Source organism: Solenopsis invicta, chromosome 10 (assembly GCF_016802725.1).
Source record: "Solenopsis invicta isolate M01_SB chromosome 10, UNIL_Sinv_3.0, whole genome shotgun sequence".
Lineage (NCBI taxonomy): Eukaryota > Metazoa > Arthropoda > Insecta > Hymenoptera > Formicidae > Solenopsis > Solenopsis invicta.
In genome coordinates, this window is record NC_052673.1 from 1,129,430 (window position 1) to 1,150,304 (window position 20,875).

The following is a 20,875-nucleotide window of genomic DNA, read 5'->3' on the forward strand; positions in this document are numbered from 1 at the left end:
TAGATATTTTACACTTTATTCTGGCACATTTCGACATAAAGTATAAGATATCTCATAAATTATTCAGTTTTTCGTAATTATATCTTAATACTTTTATGCGTAGTTATTTAAATAGTGTGTAGTACTAAAATTACGAAACATTTATTTCAATAGACTTCAACATTAATCGGTTAAAATGGAAGCCACAGTGACAAGGTATGAAAATAAATTTTATGAAATAATAAATGTGATAAACAAGGTTTAGTAATATATGTGAATGTCTCCTATTTTGATGTAAATTTGTCGAAAGCGCAGGTATGAGATAAATCAATAGTCAGTAACATAAATATTAAATGTGGTAATCGATAACTTTATAATAATATTATAATAATATTAGGTAGACGTGTTTGCGATTCTTAATATTAGGGATAGTCAATAACTTGATTAATATTTTTATAACATTTATAAACTTTATTGATGAACATAAATTTCTAATAATTGTTTTTACAGTAGGTGTTCGTAATATCCCCCGTTTTCTTCCGCACATAACGCGATTCTCCTCATGATGCTTCCTCGAACGTTTCTCAACATTTCAGGTGTAATTCTCTGACTCGCTTCTCGTATTTTTGCAATTAAGTCATTTCTATCGCGTGGCAATGTTTGATAAATGATGTCACGCATGTAGCCCCATAAAAAAAAGTCCATTGGCGTAAGATCAGGAAAGCGCGGAGGCCATTCCTGACATGGGCTGTGAATGCCTATCGATCTCAGTTGATATTCACGGTTTAAAACCGTACGAGCGAGAAGAGACGTGTATGCGGGATGCCCATCTTGTTGAGAAATTATGTTCGGCATAGCAGCAACGTCACCTAACAAAACGGGCAATATTTCCTCCAGGAAATCGGAATAAACTTGTTCCGTAATTGTCACATTTTCCGGAAAGAAATGCGGCCCGATCACTCGATCATCCAAATTTCCCATCCACACATTAATGTGGAATTGTCCTTGGATGTGCGTTTCCTTTCGGCAATGAGGATTTTCTTCCGCATAATGATGTTCATTACGTCTGTTAATTTGTCCATCACTGCGGAAAGTGCACTCGTCTGTCCACAGAATTCGTCTTAAAAAATTATTCTCAGCGACGTTGTTTATGTCAACCTGATACAAAAAATTATTTCGATTATGTAAGATACTTGAAAACGTCAAGAAAATTGTTAAACTATAAACTATCATCCCACGATATCTTTAATACTTTAATTTTTTAAGAATTTTTTAAGCTGTAAACACTTGAAATGTGATTTTTAAGCTATTTTATAAAAAATCGTTATTTTCAATCGTAGTGAGAAAACCATTAATTGGCAATACATCTTGCTCTTACTTGCTCTGACAACCACTCGCAAAAAGCTTCTCGGCGACGCAGATCTTGAGGATCTCATATATTTCGTTTAAAATAAATGCTGTCAATGTTTCGCGGATGAAATATATGTCGATAAGTAAAATACCGGGCCCAGTAATTTTTACTTATCGACATATATTTCGTTCGCGAAACATCGATAGCATTTGTTTAAACAGCTGGTGAAGAGTCACGTTTCTGTGTGCTTGACGATGGAGCGGTATAGCAACGAGGAATTAGCAAACATGTTGCTAATTTTTGGCGAATGCCATAGAAATCAAAGGCGAGCTGCAGCCCTGTATGCGGAACGTTATCCTGATAAGCGACACCCTGGACACGGGTTTTTTCAATCGCTATTTGCAAGGCTTTGTAGGCATGGTACGTTACATGCCCCAACATCTCGATTGCACGTTGCAGCCAGATCAGCGGAAACAATTAATGCTGTCAGAGATGCTGTCGTTGCCAATCCGCACACAAGTACGAGAAGTATTGCACAGGATTTACAAATGAATCATGTCACAGTGCACAGAATCATCAAGCATGATCTTAAATGGCATCCATTTAAGAGGCACACAACACAAAGATTATTTCCTCATGATTTGCCTCGCCGAGTAGCTTTTTGCGATTGGTTATCAGAACAAGTAAGAGCAAGATGATGTATTACCAATTGATGGCTATCGTTTCTCACTACACAGAAAAAAAATTATTATTAAATCAAGATTCTTTGTTTCACATATAAGCAAGTATATAACATCTTTATGCAAGTATATAGATCTTCTTGGAAGAAATTATAATCTTGAACAGACATAAATTATGTCTGTTCAAGATTATAATTTCTTCCAAGAAGATCTATATACTTGCATAAAGATGTTATATGCAAAGAATCTTTATTTAATAATAATTTTTTTTCTGTGTACGATTGAAAATAATAATTTTTTAATAAAATTTTTTATATCAGGTTGACATAAATAACATCGCTAACGATCATTTCTTGAGGAGAATCCTTTGGACAGATGAGTGCACTTTCCGCAGTGATGGGCGAATAAACAGGCATAACGAACATCATTATGCGGAGGAAAATCCTCATTGCCGAAAAGAAACGCACATCCAAGGACAATTCCACATTAATGTGTGGATGGGAATTTTGGATGATCGAGTGATCGGGCCGCATTTCTTTCCGGAAAATGTGACAATTACGGGACAAGTATATTCCGCTTTCCTGGAGGAAATATTGCCAGGTTTATTAGGTGATGATATTTTAAAAGTAAATCACCTAATCGATTAATAAAAATGTTATGCGAACTATCTCAACTAAATCAGTTTTACCAACCAACAGGTGCTGAGATACCAAACATGATTTTCCAGCAAGATGGACACCCAGCACATACGTCCCTTCTCGCTCGTGATTTTTTAAATCGGCAATATCGTAATAGATGGATAGGCATCCACAGCCCTCTTCAAGAATGGCCTCCACGCTCTCCTGATCTTACGCCAATGGATTTTTTTTTATGGGGCTACATACGCGATATAGTGTATCAAACATTACCACGCAGTAGAGATGATTTGATTGCTAAGATACGAGAAGCGAGTCAAACAGTAACGCCTGTAATGTTAAGAAACGTGCGAGGAAGTTTCATGAGGAGAATTGCGTTATGTGCGGAACAAAATGGGGGGTATTTTGAGCACATACTTTAAAAATCATTAGAAATTTATATTACGCAATACTTCTCGTACTGGTGTGCGAATTGGCAACGAGAGCCTCTCTTATAACATTAATTGTTTCCGCTGATCTGGATGTAACGTTCAATCGACGTGTTGAGGCATGCAATGTCCTATGCCTACAAAGCCTAGCAAATAGCGATTGAAAAAACCCGTGTCCAGGGTGTCGCTTATCAGGATAACGTTCCGCATAGAGAGCTGCGACTCCTCTTTGATTTTTATGGCATTCGCCATAAATAAGCAACATATTTGTCAATTCATACATCAATAAAGTTATTATTATAAAAATATTAATCAAGTTATCGACTATCCCTAATATTAAGAATCGCAAACACGTCTACCTAATATTATTATAATATTATTATAAAGTTATCGATTACCACATTTAATATTTATGTTACTGACTATTGATTTATCTCATACCTGCGCTTTCGACAAATTTACATCAAAATAGGAGACATTCACATATATTACTAAACCTTGTTTATCACATTTATTATTTCATAAAATTTATTTTCATACCTTGTCACTGTGGCTTCCATTTTAACCGATTAATGTTGAAGTCTATTGAAATAAATGTTTCGTAATTTTAGTACTACACACTATTTAAATAACTACGCATAAAAGTATTAAGATATAATTACGAAAAACTGAATAATTTATGAGATATCTTATACTTTATGTCGAAATGTGCCAGAATAAAGTGTAAAATATCTAGTAAACTATTTATTTTTCGACAGTTTCAGCTTACAATACTTATACAAAATAAGAAATATATATTATGTGTAAATATAACATAATTCTCTTGAAAAATGCCGATAACCTCTATATAATGTTAAAAACTTTAGTTTTGTCAAAAATTAATTTTACCATTATTTATCCCTCTCCAAACCATACAACTTTTATCTAAAACATTTTTCTTGATAATACTTTATTTTCGAAATATTTGACCGTTCCGGAATTTTGCCACGCGCTATATGAAGAATTGTATAATGTTTATATTGATTTATTACATTGAATATCAATTTAATAATAAATTATTAATATATCAAAATAAATATTGTAGAGGGAAGATTTGTTAGTGATCATTTCCGAAAAAGAGTAATGGGAGTGATATTGCCGACATGCCCTGCAAGCGTACGCAGTTGTGAACCACCATGCGCGCCTGTACGAGTAGGCAACCAGTTAGACCGACATGTATGTGAACGTAACACCCTGTACATGGATATGAAACGTGATATCGCGAGATACGACACGAGCGATTATCCCGCGGACAACGTATATAATATACCTCTCGCGAATAAGAAGGTTCCAGGGCTAATGAAAGATGAGAATTGCGGCAAGATTATGACCGAATTTGTAGGGCTAAGAGCAAAAATGTATGCGGTGAAAGTAGAAGGAAAAAACGATACAAAAAAGGCGAAAGGTGTAAAGAATAGCGTTGTAGAACGAACTATAACGTTTGAAGATTATACGCGTTGCTTGCACGACGGGATAGAAATGACTCGTCAGCAAGCGTGTATACGTTCGAAGCTCCACGATGTACACACAATCAAAGAGAAAAAGATTGCTCTCAGCCCGTTCGATGACAAGCGTTACATCTTGCCTGATTCTACTGAAACATTGCCTTGGGGACATTGGTGTATAACATCGTAACACATTTTTTATACTTTTTAATACTTTATTTATAACATTGTGTATTACAATAAGACAATTAATGCGATGCTTATTACTAATTTAAGTTGATTCTGCGTGACTGATTAAACAATATATATAACAATGTAAGTTGATAATATTTCATGACTTAATATTATTGTAACAATAAAAGGTGATACTTTTGTGTGATTTATTATTGTAAAAAAAAATGAAAGGCGAAAATTTTGCGTGACTTATTGTTGTAATAACATTTAATGTAGATTAATTTTGCGTGACTTAGTACGAGTATATTCTTTCCGCTCTTTTGTATACGTTTGTGTATATTTAACGTTGCTTTGAATATATTTTTTACAATGTTTTTTCTTACAAATATATGTGTGTATAAAATCAAACAATGTCTCTTTTGTTTATCCACGAATTATGCGATCCATCGAATCCCAGCCATTTCACGTAGACTTTATCTCCTTTCTTTCTCAAAATTTTCTCGACAAGGAAAACGTCCGGATACTTCGCTTGATGTAATTCATGTTCGTAGAAAGCGCCTGCGATGCTTTTTCCACGATAATCTTCGAGGAGGTATGTGACGGGGTTCGTTCTTTGCACTTTAACGATCGTAAACACCTCGGTGGTCCAATTTGGTGTAAAGTTTTTCTCAAAAATTGTCTTGTGCTTGCTCACGCGTACCTTAGCTCCGACCTTGAATTTTGCAGGAGCAGCGATCTTAACGTGACTATATACGGTGTCCAACAGCTTTTTAGCCGACGCCGGCGTAACATCCACAGGTCGCATGCCTATCGTTCTATGCAGCGTGTCGTTGTATTCGGAAACCAGACGCGGTAGCTCGTCGACCCACTTGTAAGATCCTTGCAACGTAAACATCTTCCACATCTTCTCCTTCAAAGTTCTATTGAAGCGCTCGACTATCGATGCTTTTAACACCGAGTACGTGGAATAATGATTAATATGGTGTTTTCTCAAGAGTTTCTGCACATCGGCGTTGTAAAACTCTTTGCCCATATCCGTTTGCAAGTTGCGTGGACATCTTCCGCTCTTCCGAATTATCTCGGCGATGACGTCAGCCGTCTCTTTTCCGCTCTTACTCTTCATCCCTACTGCCCATGCGAATTTGCTCAGCGCATCGATCATGGTAAGAATATAATGATAACCTCTGTTAATATTCGAATACGGACGCATCTCGACGATATCCGCTTGCCACAAGTCGTCGAATCCTTTGATTACAACACGTCTTCGTGGAAAATGTCTTCGAGCAGATGCATGTAATTCCTCGACGAGGCGTCGTCTCTCGGAGCTAATTCTCTTCGATGAACTCATGTTTTTTCGGTGTGTAAACTCCCGATGTAATGTATATCAGCTTCGTTTATTTTCTATCATCCTTCAGTAACCATTCCTTGTCTTCCGGTCTCTGTCGATTAGATAATTTTTCATACTCATTCTTCACCCGGTCTACGACCGTTTGATATCCATCCTTTACACGGTCTTGAGTCTTTTCATAACGATCCTGAGCCGTGTGATATTTATCCGTCAACCGTTCTTGAACCGTCCGATTTTTATTTAAGAACCGTTCGAAATCATTCGTCAGTCGTTCGTACCCGTCTTTGCGACGTTCCTCCTTGCCACTCATTTTTTATTACAATGCTCGCACGTCCTTCTCAAACAGAGTCAGTCTCTCGTCTGACTCCTTTCGCGGGTACACGATTTAATTTATAATAATGCCGGCCTCACGAAGTTCCTCGATAATGGACAGCATCTCGTTGCCATGGGCGTCGTTGCCCGCTCTATATGAAGCTTCGAGTAATCGTAATCGATCCACTAGCTCGTTGGGATCGTCCCAGTGTACGTAATCGATCTTGTTATCGTTTAGTATCATAGCGCGAGGTATTCCCTTTCCGGATTTATTCTTTCTCTTTGGTGTAGATTCAATTGACATCAATGGCGCAATCACGTATTTATACTTGTATCCTCTGTTGCCCCGTATTCGACTCTGCGCGGTGAAATTTTTTCTATGTACGTTTGTAGCCAACAATATGCTCTTGTACTTTTGCAAATCGTCCTCCTTATAGAGAACATCATCGGGCAATCTCTTAAAAATCAACTCGTAAAGACCGGGTGTGCCAAAGTATCGCACGCCATCGATAATAATGTTATCATTGATGTCCACGTCAAACTTTTTATTACCAAGCATCATTTCGTCCCTGTCGAGACGAACGCCATATATGGTGTCTATACTTTTCTCGGATCCACCACCGCTGAGGAACTCGCCGATGTACTTTTGACCAAGCGGACCCAAATGTTGCGACAACGTTTTTTGACCTTCCAACGTTTGCATTTGATGGTGAATAGTTGTTCCGAATGAATCGTCTGTGGTTTCGAAGACGTCCTCGAGAACCTTATTCGTTGATTTTGCCGCTTTAATCGTAGGTGTTTTCGTCGACGGTCCTGGCGATTCTATCATTGTAGAATGAAGCACAGGTGAATCCAACGCGACGTTAGAACGTTTCCTTTCTCCCGATGGTAATTTTGAATATTTGTGAGATGCTCCATCATCGTCGTCGTCTTCGTCGCTATCCCTGTGTTTTTTCTTAGTATGTTTCGACTTTTCGACTCCTTGATATCCTTAACCTCTCTCTTAATCGGCTGGGATTCCTCGACAATCTGTTTCAGAGGTTCGACGATAGGCTTGAAACGTCTCTCCATCGCGATATCCTCCTCGATTTTACCGGTTTTTAGTGCGCGATGCTTCTTGCGGATAGCCTGGCTCGTCTTTTCAATTTCTTTCGCGAGTTTCTCGCGATTACGTATATTAGTCATGATGAACGTCTCTGTTCAAGGTATCGAGAACAACTAATCGTTTCGCGGTGCCGCAAACTCGTTAAATCCTCTTCTGTATCGTCCATTAGTGAGCGAGCTATCCTTGTCTATCACTAGAAATCCGTATTCGCGCTGCCAACAATCACGGCACAATGAGCAAAATTCGTCGTACGACATGTCGGTGTTCACGTGGTCATTGTAAACGTGTCTCAAGTTGGTACCATCCTGTTTAAACAGGATTAGGAGATTGGCATTATCGCGAATCAGATGTTTCGGTATCCTCGCGTACGTTTGACAAAGGTAAAAGCAGTCGACTGAAGAGTGGCGACCCATTGAAAAGTATTCTCTGATCGCATCTTGCTTATCGCACGCAACGTCGTCGAAGACGAAGATCGAATTCGGACGAGCCTCGATTGGCGGAACGACATCGCTATTATTTGAGAACGTAAAGTATCCAATTTCGTCGATCGATGTCAACAGATTTTCGAGATATCGATATTTTGGCTGCTGTAGCGACTTTGAATATACGTAAACATTCTCGAAACGTACACCGTGCGGACTCTCGAGCAGACTTATAAGAACGTTAGTCTTGCCGCACGAAGATGGGCCCGCAATTATGGCGCGGATGGTACTCGGTAGCATTTCACCGTGTTTCCGCAACTGCGCGCTCTCCCCCATTATTCGCAATTTCTCGTCGCAGTTTGTGACGCGTATCGTACGCGACTGCCGCACGAATTTCATGTTTACAACTAAACTCGCGTGATACCTCGAGCACCTATATATAGACGCGCGAAACCTTGAAGCGCTCATTAGCGAAAAAATGTTTCTCGCGTTGTCATCTCCCTGCCATGTTCTTGATCTAAGCACTGAGCAGTTGGAGTATATACCGAAGATTGTACTTTTACGCGTGTGCGGCAACTACATCGATCATCTTTGGCCAAGACTTCCGAAACATATACAGACGGATCCTGAGGTTGGAACGTATCGTCGCTGCAACGAGCATCACAATCAGCCGTGGCAGCGGACGCACATTGACGGTCCCGCGCCGAGAATTAAGGACTGCGAGGAATGTCAGCGTCGAGCAAAGGCTGCATCGGAGGTCTGCTGAATCGAGCGATAAACGCGCTTCCTTTCGAATTACATATTCCCGGCTATCAGTTTTGCGGTCCGGGCACTCGGTTGAAGAAACGATTAGCTAGAGGCGACAGAGGCGTAAATCCATTGGACGCAGCGTGCCGTGAACACGATATTGCATACTCTCTTAGCAACGAACTCGTCGATAGACACGCGGCGGATAAGGTGCTCGCCGATAAAGCGCTGGGACGCGTCATCGCAGGAGATTCGACTATCGGCGAAAAAGCCGCCGCTGCAGCCGTTTGGACAGCGATGAAGGCCAAGACCAAGATCGGCATGGGTATGAAGGCGAAAAAGAGGAAAACAACGACAAAGAAAAAACAAATACTTCCGTCGGCGAAGCGAGGTGGTATGTTACCGATCCTGCCAATCTTGGGCGCGATTGGATCATTAGTCGGAGGAGCAGCCGGTGTAGCGAAAGCGATAAACGCCAGCAAAGCCATGCGACGCCAGCTCGAGGAGCTGCAACGCCACAATCGCGCGATGGAACAGGGTCGCGGTCTACATTTAGCTCCATATAAAGACGGACGAGGATTGTACCTGGGCCCATATAACGGTGGACGAGGTTTATCAGCGAAGAAGAAAAAAAAAACGCCGAAAAGACGATAAGAATGCCCACAGGCGTGACTACTGACGTGCAGTTGAAACAATTGGCGAGACGTATGCGCATACCGTATTTTAGAGGTGTTTTCATGCTCGATGCTTTACCGTCGAATGGCGTGCGTTTAAACGAGAGCGCCATCGTTAATCTAGACAATACCACGGGTCCTGGTACTCATTGGGTAGCGTTTGCAAAGAGGAGCAACCGCGTCAAATATTTCGATAGTTTTGGCAATCTGCGACCACCTCGAGATCTTGTGCGTTATTTCGTAAACAATGTTACGATTGAGTACAACCGAACGCCCTATCAGACATACGCTCAGAACTTCTGTGGGCAAATGTGCTTGCGTTTTCTTCAAAGAGTAAAATTTTAAAAAGATCGACGTGGTACCGCAGACTCTCAGTGTAAGTCGAGCGCTTTCTCCGTCATGTCGTTGACACTAACGCTCAGCGGATCGAGCAGCGTTCTCGCTGCAAATTATTCACCGCCAATAGATTTGACCGATGGAGACTATGAGCTCGGTCTGACGCTCTTCGAAACTTATCACACGATACCCAACGTGAACGCCTCCAACAATAAGTTCTATTTCGGCAAGGACGACACGGAACTAACGATACCCGAAGGATCGTATGAAATACCGGCCATAAACGAATATTTGAAACGTGCAATTTCGCAGAGACGTCCACGACGCGATGCACCCAATGCGGATGGCACGATTGTCGATGCCACTGTCCGCGGCAACAACGACGATGTGGACGAGGAAGCAGCGTTCCCGATAGTGATTCGCGCAAACCATAACACGATGCGGTGCGAGATTAAATGTGCCTAAAAAATAAACTTCAGCAAACCAAATAACATTGGATCGCTGCTGGGATTCTCATCGATGCGTATACTGCGACCGCGAAGATGGCACGAATCGGACGTGTCGATAAACATCATGAATGTGAACATTATACGCATAGAATGCAACTTGACCACGGGAGCTTACAGCAATGATGCGCGAGTGCACACGATCCACGAATTTTCACCGAGCATCGCGCCGGGATATAAAGTCAGTGAAAGACCTTCTCAAGTCATTTACTTGCCAGTGCTCATACGGAGCGTTAGTGACATCACCGTACGCGTTGTCGATCAAAACGGACGATTACTGGACTTTCGCGGGGAGGAAATCACAGTTAGGCTGCACGTTCGAAGGCGTGTGTGATGTTGGTAATAAACGGAGCCGAGCGAGCGCAGAGAGCATCATTTACCGGGCAATCGACTTTATCGGTCAATAATAGATTAGCTGAGAAGAAAAAGCTCAGCGCATCAAATGTTAAATTTTTACAATCACTGGGATTCGCGGTACGAAAATCTTAAAATGACTGATATTCTAAACGTCAGAGACGAGCCGATCTTTGACGATCGCATCGTCAAGATTGAAACCCACGCTTATTCGCCGTATGCAAACACAACGTACGGGCACAGCGATGAGATAAGAATACCCATACAACAACAAGATTTGTATACATTGCCGTACGAAAGTTTCCTATACGTCGAGGGGAGAATTACGAAACAGAATAGACCTGAAGGGGCCAGCGGCGACGTGGTATTGGGAAACAATTGCGTGGCTTTTATGTTCGACGAGATAAGATACGAGTTGAACGGCGTCGAAATTGATCGTAATAGAAACGTGGGCATAACCAGCACGGTGAAAAACTATGTAACGCTGTCATCCGACAAAAGCGTGATTCTGCGAAATGCCGGCTGGGAAACGCAGATGACAACCGCTGACGGGTATTTCAATTTCTGTGTCCCGCTCTACGTGCTGTTGGGATTCTGCGAAGATTATAAACGCATAGTGATCAATGCTCGTCACGAGTTGATCTTGATACGAGCGCGCAACGATAACAATTGTCTGAAGGGTAATTCGGCGTTGGAGCCCTTTCTCGAGTTGTTTAAAATTCAGTGGCGAATGCCGCATGTGCTCTTGAGTGATATAAATAAACTTTCGATGCTGCGCACTTTGGAGAGCGGACGATATCTCAGCATGGCTTTTCGCTCGTGGGATCTTTACGAGTATCCATTATTGCAACGCACTACCAAGCATTCGTGGGCAATCAAGACCGCTACTCAGCTCGAGAAGCCGCGATACGTCATTTTCGCTATGCAAACCGGCCGAAAAAATAACATGTCTGAGGACACGAGCCGATTCGACCATTGCAATTTGACCAACGTGAAACTTTATCTGAATTCTGAATCTTATCCCTACATCGAAATGGATCTTGATTTTGCCAAAAACAAATGGGCTATTCTATACGAGATGTACGCGCGTTTCTGCAAAACCTACCTCGGATACGAGTATCTCGAGCCGAATCTCACCGTCACCAACTTTCTAAACAGAGGTCCGTTCGTAATAATTGATTGCAGTCGGCAAGTTGAATCGATTAAGAGCGCAACCGTTGACGTGCGAATAGAATTCGAAACTAAAGATAACGTGCCGGAGAACACCGGCGCGTATGCACTCATAATACACGATCGCGTGATTCAATATAACCCGTTGACAAACATTGTGCGCAAAATCACCTAATTCTGCGCATATATATATATATAATATATATATATATATATATATATATATATATATATATATTATACGATACATCGACATGAGCCACAGTCTTCGTTTCGACCGCGACATGTCCGTGCCGACATTCGTGGATCTGCAAGGTTTCCCCCTTGGACGATTAAGAGGTTTCATCGTAAAAGAATTTGCGGCGTTAAGAGGGGGAAACGTTCTCGCGCATTATATCTTTGACAGTCCCCAGCCATGGGATTGGTTGATGAAATCCGAAAGATCCTGTGCTTCCTGGCTCACTGCCTGTCATCATGGACTAAGATGGGGCACCGACGGAGTGGTTCCGTATCGGAAAGCGAGACAAGTGATTACGACTGCAGTACTGGGTGCTGAAAATCCTGACGACAAGGAGATTGTGTACGTCAAAGGGCACGAGAAACGAGAATGGCTGGGAGAATTACTTCTGGACAGTCGACGAGAATACGCATACATCGAGAGCCTGGATGTGGATTACGAAGACGTGGATAATTTAAATAATCTAGATGATGCTAATACTTTTCAATGTGGACAACACCGTACGAATAGACATTGTGCTTTACAAAATGTATTCAAACTTTTCAATTGGTGGACACAATTACATGAATAAACATATGTAATATACGTTTTTTTTTATTCCTTTCCCCTCCATTACATCGACGTTTTTCTCTATTACATCGACGTTTCTTCAACGTTTTTTCATGTTTCATTTAGCGTTTCACGTATACCATGCACGTTATGTATAACGTTTTTTTCTTGTACAACGTTGTCGCGAAAACGTGATACCGACGATGATGATGTAATTATTGGAAAGAGTGGGGAAACTATCCCCTCTCCTATACAAAAGATTCAGAAGAATAAACGTGTCGAGACATGTACAAGGCTACCGATGAAATTGTTGGAGTGGGGGAAACTATCCCCTCTCCTATACAAAAATGCAGAAGAATAAACGTGTCGAGACATGTTCAAGGCTACCGATGAAATTGTTGAAGAGAGTGGGGGGAAACTATCCCCTCTCCTATACAAAAAATGCAGAAGAATAAACGTGTCGAGACATGTACAAGGCTACCGATGAAATTGTTGGAGTGGGGGAAACTATCCCCTCTCCTATACAAAAATGCAGAAGAATAAACGTGTCGAGACATGTTCAAGGCTACCGATGAAATTGTTGAAGAGAGTGGGGGAAGTTATCCCCTCTCCATCTATACGTTTCCAATACAACATTAATAACTGCAAACATCACTATTTGGCGATCAGTATTGCATCAGTCGCTCGTTTGAACAGTTTTTGACATCGCTCTTGAAATACATACAATGGCAAACTATTACGTTCCAACCGAGGCGCGTGAAAAGTAAGTATTCTTTTGTTATACGATATAAAGACTTTACATTTCATTCATTTATTTCACTCATATCCGTTTCTTTTTTCAGAGCGTCTTCAAATATACGATATACGCCACGTATACTGGGCAGAAGGTTTGCGCTAACATCAACTTCCTACAAATGGATTGATAGCGAACAACGTGGGATCTGTTTCCTGCTCCGTGGAGATATCGCTCGGCGATACACGCGGCAACCGGATTGTCCTACCATACAGAACGCGGAGAGCTCTGTTAGATAAACGTGCGGATTTCGAGCGATTCGTCCAGTCAACCGAAGCACCATCGTTACCGATTCATGACCTTACCGTACAACTCGTGAAATTGCGTGATGAAAGTATTGTTAAGTTATCTTTACTCGATGCATGTATTTACCTCAAGCCTACAACCATGCTCTTCATGTTTGAACTAGAGCACTGTGTGGAGCATGTATACTATACGCTGCATCAGAGCATTGCAACTGCGACTGAGAAATTTAAATATTTTGTAACGTTTTTGCGTCAAAACTTTGCCATGAACAAACCAGACGCGACAGAATTATTGCGCAAATCTTACGATAAGAGTTCGCAAATTGAGTGTGAATTAATAGCCTACGCTATTGATACTATTATATACGACGCATTAACTACTTAATAGAATGATTGTACACATTGTGTTACATACTCAATAAAAAATGTGAAATGTATAAAAAAGAGTTTATCTCGTTATAAACCTTTCCCATGTTATAACGTATATTAGTTTTACAAGTTGCGTTTAGTCTCTTATAGAATAGCCTTGACAGTGATTGCGTCACGCGAACGATAACATTCCACAGGGGAAGAATCGAGCATTGTCAAGGCCATGCCTGCATCGGCAAATATAACTTGATTAAAGAATATTCTATATCTCTCGAACGGTAGGCTAGAAAATTACGAGACTTGAAAAGTTATACGAATTGGAATACTGTCTTTCAATTGGATCCAGAAAGAATAACGAAAATTAGGTAGAAAACATTTATAATATAATAATATAATAGTAAACACATGTGTATATTACAACGTGAACGTGTATATTACAACATAGAACAGCGAGCATTCAGTCAAGGCGTACGCTTCGTCTTCGATGTAATTCGATACTTTTGTGATGAGCCGCCGTCAAAATACACGGCAAGACCATGCTTGAGAGCTGCATCAGCAAATATAATTCTAATAAAGAATATTCTATATCTCTCGAACGTTTTTTATTTTCTCTGTCCGCTGATTTCGCGCGCTAGCGGCAGCGGGCGCGGGCGGCGGGCGGCGGGCGGCGGGCGCGGGCGGCGGCGGCGGCGGCGGCGGCGGGCCCCGCGAAAACTGCCCGCGGGCGGCGGTGGGCCCCGCGGAAATCGCCGCGGAGAACCGCCGCGAAATCGCCGCGGAAAACCGCCATGGAAAACCGCCGCGGAAAACCGCCGCGGAGGATCGCCGCGGTATTATTATAAGAAAACATACAACATTAATACACGCTGGTTCTAACTACGGGGCTTCTCTCTCCCCAACATCATCCTCGGCGGTACATACCGCTCTGCCGCGCGGCTTACCCCCACCTTTCAATCCCACCTCTAGATCAGTGGGTGACACCACCCACTGCATCTTGAGGATCACCATCCACTCCATGTATCATTCCCCGTACCGCGGGCTGACTCCCACGCGCGGGTCAGTTCAGCGGGCTGACCCCCACCTCCCAAGTTAGGTCTCGCGGGTCACCACCCACCTCTCATGTCAGACCCTGCGGGTCACCACCCACCTCCCACGTCAGACCCTGCGGATCACCACCCACTCCGCGGTACGTACCGCAGGTACCCCCCGCGCCTACATTCCCCCCTCGCCCCTCACCACCCCTCATTGCTCCCGAGTTAGAATCGGTATAGACTTACTACTGAGTCTATATTGCAGGATCCGTGATACACGTAATAAATTAAACAATTTGTCAAAATAAACAGATAACATAGATAAAATTATATTAGAGAAATTTTTATTCTAATGACACAAAATATCAAAATATCATGTAATAGTAGCACATTATTAGAAAAGAACCTTCAAACTGGTGTTTACTTGATGTCTTAATTTTTTTTTATTCATACTTTATTTAAAAATCTTAACCTTTTCAAACACGAACAATTACTTTCTCCTTTCAATTTTATTTCCATTCTACACTCCTTCGATACTTTCTTCTTCTTTCTTTTCTTTTTCTATTATTCTATTTAAAAATCTTTATCGTCTTCAACAACTTCAATTCCTTTCTCCTTTCAATTTTATTTCAATTCTAAACTCCTTTGATCCTTCCTTTCTTTCTTCCTTTTTATAATATTCTATTAAAAAATCTTTACCATCTCCAATACATTTAATTCCTTTCTCCTTTCAATTGTATTTTCATACAAAATTTCTTCAATCCTTTTTCCTTCTTCCTTTTTTTTTATATTATTCTATTGTATTTCTATACTTTCTTTTATCTTTAATACTAATTTTTAAAAAACTTTACTAAAATGGATAATATTATTTTATTAGAGAAATTTTTATTTTTATGATAATTATCAAAATATCAAATAATATTCACGCATTATTTTAAAAAAAACTTTCGAACCAGTATTTAATAGAATTCCAAATTTTGTTTACCCTTGATTTAAAAACCTTAACCTCTTCAAACACCTTCAACTTCTTTTTCCTTTCAATTTTATTTTCTTTCTAAACTCCTTTGATCCTTCCTCCTTTCTTTTTTGATTTAGATATTATTCTAATCATAAATCTTTACGTTTTTAAACACCATAAACTCCTTCCTCCTTCATTTTTATTTTCATTCTGAAATTCTTCAATTCTTTCTCCTTTCTTCCTTTCCTTTTTATATTATTTTATTCTTCTTCTTTCCTTGCTCTTTAATACACATTTTTAAAAAACTTTACTAAAAGAGATAATATTATATTAGAGAAGGGGATTTCCGGTTGGATAGCGTTAGAAGGTAAACGAGTGTCCAACGGGCGAAAATAAAATAGCAGATTAGTGCAATTGCAGAGTGAGGAAAAGGAAAAAGCGGGAGGAGAAGGAAGATAGTGAAGGAGAAAAGCCAAGGAAGTGAAGGGAACAAAAAGACAGAAGGGATTAAAACAGACAGAGGCATCCAAAATCTGAACAAAAGTTTAGGTTAGGAAACTGTGAGAAGAGAAGAGAGCGAGGCGAGATAAGCAAGAACGAAGAGGTCACAGAGAGAAGAAACAGATGGCACCACCGGGAAGACCGGCAGGAGGTAAAGCGAAAGGGGAATGCAACAGCATAGAGAAGTACGTAGCGGGAGGAGAAGAGACAATAATAACTGCACTGAAAAAGATAGGAAAAGAGATTGAGCAAAATATTAGAAAAAAGATGGAAAGGATGATGGAACAACTCGATCAGATAAGGAAAGAATGGGAAGAAGAAAAGTAGACAAGAGAAGAGGAAAGAAGGAAAGAAAAAGAAGAATGGAAGGAAGAGAAGAAGAATCTGGAGAGGAGAATAGAGAACCTAGAATGGGAAAAAGAGAAAAAAGATAGAGAAAAACGGAAAAACAACATAATAATGAGAGGAGTAAACAAATGGGAGGAAGATAAAATTGAACAAGAGACAAAGGAGTTCATAAAAGAGAACCTGAAAATAGAGGTGGACATAATCAAAGCATACAAAGTGCAGTCCAGAGGAGACAAATGTACGGTAGTGGCAGAAGTAGGAACCTGGGAGCAAAAGAGAGAGATAATGGTCACAAAGAAAGAACTAAGAGCAGGAGTCTTTATAGACGACGATCTAACGAGGATGAAAAGGGAAATGCAGAACAAACTGAGGGAGAAAGCGAAGGAAGAAAGAGAAAAAGGAAACAAGGTCAAGGTAGGATACGGAAAGATTATGATAGAAGACAAATGGTATCGATGGAACACAAGAGAGAAGAAACTAAAGGAAGAGAAAAGAAGAGGAGGAGAAGAATGAGATACAAGCGGCGGGGATGGAAAAGGGAAGGGAGGGGGGTTAAAAATCTGCTTTTGGAATGTGGCGGGACTAGCTAACAAATGTGAAGAGGCGTGGGAATATTTAGAAGAATTTGATATACTAGGTCTTACAGAAACGTAGATAGATGAGGAAGGATGGAAGAAGATAGAGAACAAGGTCTCAAAGGAATACATCTGGAAATGCATACCGGCAAAAAAGGAACATACGAAAGGAAGGGCAAAAGGCGGGATCGTGAAGGCAGTAAGAAAAAGTCTAGAACAAGTGGAAATCAAAGAGATAAACGGAGAAATGGCAGAGGCTAAACTGAAATACAACGGAAACAGTTGGAGGATCGTTACGCTTTATAGCCAAAAGATAGAAGAAACGGTAGAAACCCTAACGGAGCAGATACCAGAAGAAGAAGAAAACTACTTACTGATAGGAGGAGATTTCAATGCAAGAACAGGCAACAAAGGAGGCCCAATAGAAGAAGAAGGAGAAGAGAGAAGTGAAATCAGACGGTCCATAGACAAAGTAAGTAATAGAGAAGGAAGGATATTATTAAACAAAATAGAAGAAAGAGGCTGGACAATCTTGAATGGAAGCTTCGACGAGGAACGAAGGTGGACATACATAGGAGGGTCAGATATGTTGGTCATAGACTATATAATAGGAAATGATAGAGCGGCAGGAGAAGTAAAATCGATGAAAGAAGGAGACAGAACAGAGTCAGATCACATTCCATTAGAAGCGGAGGTAATAGGAGCACAAACAAAAAAGAAAAAAGGCGGAAACAAGACAAAAGAAATAGAGAAAAGTGTCTGGTCAGAAGAAGGAATAGAAAACTACAGAGAAAATTGCAAAGACTGGGCCAGCACACGGAACGAGACGGAAGACATATGGATGGAAATAAGAGATAAGGTAAAGCAATCCATAACGAAACAGAGAAAGAAGATTAAGCTCTGGAAAATAGGAGAAAGAAAGTGGTACAATAGAGAATGGAAAGAAAAGAAAAGAGAATTAAGAAAAATGCTGAGAAACCTAAAGAAGGGAAGAATCGACAGAAAAGATTATATAGCAAGGAGGAAGGAATACAAAGAATGGTGCAAAGAGCAGAAGAAGAGACACGAATAAGCAGAAGAAGAGGAAATACGAAAGATAAAAAGTGAAAAAGATGCGTGGAAATACATTAATAAATACGGAAAGCAGAGAAAGGAGAGGATAAGCGACGATATAAGGATGGACGAATGGAGAGAGTACTTCATTGGATTACTCGGGGGAACACAGAGTAAAATAGAACTAGAAAAAGGTGAACAAGAGAAGGAAACAGATATAACGAGGGAAGAACCAGAAGACATAACGAAAGAAGAACTAAAAGAAATATTGAGAAAGTTAAAAAAAGCAAAAGCGCCAGAAGAAGATGGAATAGAAAACGAGGCGTGGATGCATATGTCACATGAAATAGGAGAAGAATTCTGGAAATTGATAAATAAAATATGGAAAGGAAAAGGACTACCACAAGATTGGAACAAAGGTGTAATTAGCCCAATACACAAAAGAGGAGACAGAAACAAAATAAAAAATTACAGAGGGATAACGCTAATGGATTCAGCGTACAAAATATATGCAAGTATTCTGAACAAGAAACTAGAAAAGGAAATAGAAAACAAGCTAAGAGAGACACAGTTTGGCTTCAGGAAGGGAAGAGGAACCATGGACGCAGTCTGTACTGTGAACTACATAGTGAACAGAGAACTAAGCAAGAAAGGAGGAAAAATATTCACATTTTTTGCGGATTTAAAAGCAACCTTCGACAAGGTGAACAGAAAACTGCTGATAATGGAGAAGATGGAAATAGAAACAAATTTGAGACAGAGGATCACAGAAATATATAAAGAGACAAGTAACGTAATAAAAAGAGGAGAGGAAAAATCGCAAGAATTTTGGACAGAAATAGGACTCAGACAAGGATGTCCACTAAGCCCAGCCTTATTTAACATATACATAAAAGATCTAGAAGAAGAAATGGAAAAAGGGCAGGTTGGAGGAGTCGTAGTAGGCAAAGAAAAAATCCGGACAATAACATACGCAGACGACATCGTTTTATTGGCAGAGAGAGAAGCGGAACTGAAAGAGATGATAAAGAAATTCAGAAAATACTTAGAGAAGAAGGAGCTGAGCCTAAACGCAGACAAATCAAAAGTATTGGTTTTCGAAAATGGAAGAGGAAGAAGAAAGAAGAGAGAATGGAAATGGAAAGAAGAAAACATAGAGGAAGTCAAGGAGATAAGATATCTTGGCTACACGCTACAAAAAAACGGAGGCGCGGAGAAACATACAAGGGAAAGACTACGAAGAGCAACAATAGCAATGAAAAGGACATGGAGCATAGGAGAAAGAATATTCAAAGAAGACTTCAGAAGAAGAATAAAAATGTTTGAAGCACTAGTAGGAAGCGTGGCCCTATACGGGGCAGAAGTATGGGGCTGGAGAGACGAAAAAACATTAGACGGAATAAAAAGGAAATATGCAAAATGGATATTAAATCTGGACAGAGGAACGCCGAACTATATACTGCTGGAGGAGACAAAAATAGAAGAGATCAGAATACAGGCGATCAAAAGAGCACTCAGATATGAAGAAAAAGCGAGACAATCAGGGAAGAAAATAGTGAAGGAATGCATAAGAGATCTGGAAAAGAGACGGCCAGAAGCAAAAGAAGGGAAATGGGAAAGAGGAAAAAGATGTTAGAGGAGGCAGGAATAAACAAAGAACAATTAAGAAGAGAAAGAGAGACAGGAAACGAGGAAATAACAGAGAACATCCTGAAAGAATTAAAAACTAGAGAGAGCAGAAGAAGACAACAAAAGATAAATGAATCTAGATATAACACTGTCTACAAAGCGATTATACCAGAAGAAAGACCGAAATACCTGGAGGGAAGGATGAAGAAGAAAGACAGGTGTCTGATAGCAAGATACAGATGCGGAAATGAGACGAGAGGCAGCCAGTATTGGAGAGAGGAAGCAGAAAGAAGATGTAGAATTTGCGAAAGAGAAGAAGAGAGTCTGTACCATATGATCAAAAAATGTGAAGCAACAAAGAGTGAAATGACGTTAGAAGAAATCATAGGAGAAGAAGGAAAGGGGCTACAAACGATGAAAAGGATAGAAAAAGTGAGAATGGAGACGACCACAAATGAGAAAGAAGAGAGAGAAAACAGCAAGAAGAAAGAAGCAAAAGAAAGTTAAATTACACCAAGGACATTGTATTGACAACGGCAATGTAGATTCACCTGTAAAGTTATGATAAATTAACCATGGACTAAAGTCTAGCAGATGCATATGTATACAACCTTTAAGTCTAATGTTGAGATAATTATGTTTGTTTTTGTAATTTTATTTTACTTAAATTTTAAATTTTAATTTTGTTCTTAATTTTGTTTTCTGATTTAATCTAACTTGAAAAGAATTTTGATTTTGTTTACGATTAAGATTTTGATTTTAACTGTATTATTAAGTTTAAGTAGGAATTAATTATAATATGAAGTCTGATAACTGTTAGAAAGAAGTGTTAAAACAAGGTTTAAGTGTTAAGTTTTAAAACTATATGTAAATGTATACCA

General features: G+C 40.1%; 2 protein-coding genes across 2 annotated transcripts; one reads left to right on the forward strand and one right to left on the reverse strand.

The window, feature by feature from the left end:
• Nucleotides 1-483: 483 nt before the first annotated feature.
• On the reverse strand, nt 484-1,236 carry LOC105204740. The gene has a single exon (XM_011173932.2). It carries the CDS (start codon nt 1,210-1,212, stop codon nt 484-486), a length of 729 nt encoding a protein of 242 aa, XP_011172234.2. The 5' UTR covers nt 1,213-1,236.
• A 15,612-nt stretch (nt 1,237-16,848) lies between these two features.
• LOC113005807 (golgin subfamily A member 6-like protein 6) lies at nt 16,849-18,384 on the forward strand. The gene is made up of 2 exons (XM_026141692.2): nt 16,849-17,151; nt 17,392-18,384. Exons 1-2 carry the CDS (start codon nt 16,849-16,851, stop codon nt 18,382-18,384), a joined length of 1,296 nt encoding a protein of 431 aa, XP_025997477.2.
• The last annotated feature ends 2,491 nt before the right edge of the window (nt 18,385-20,875 follow it).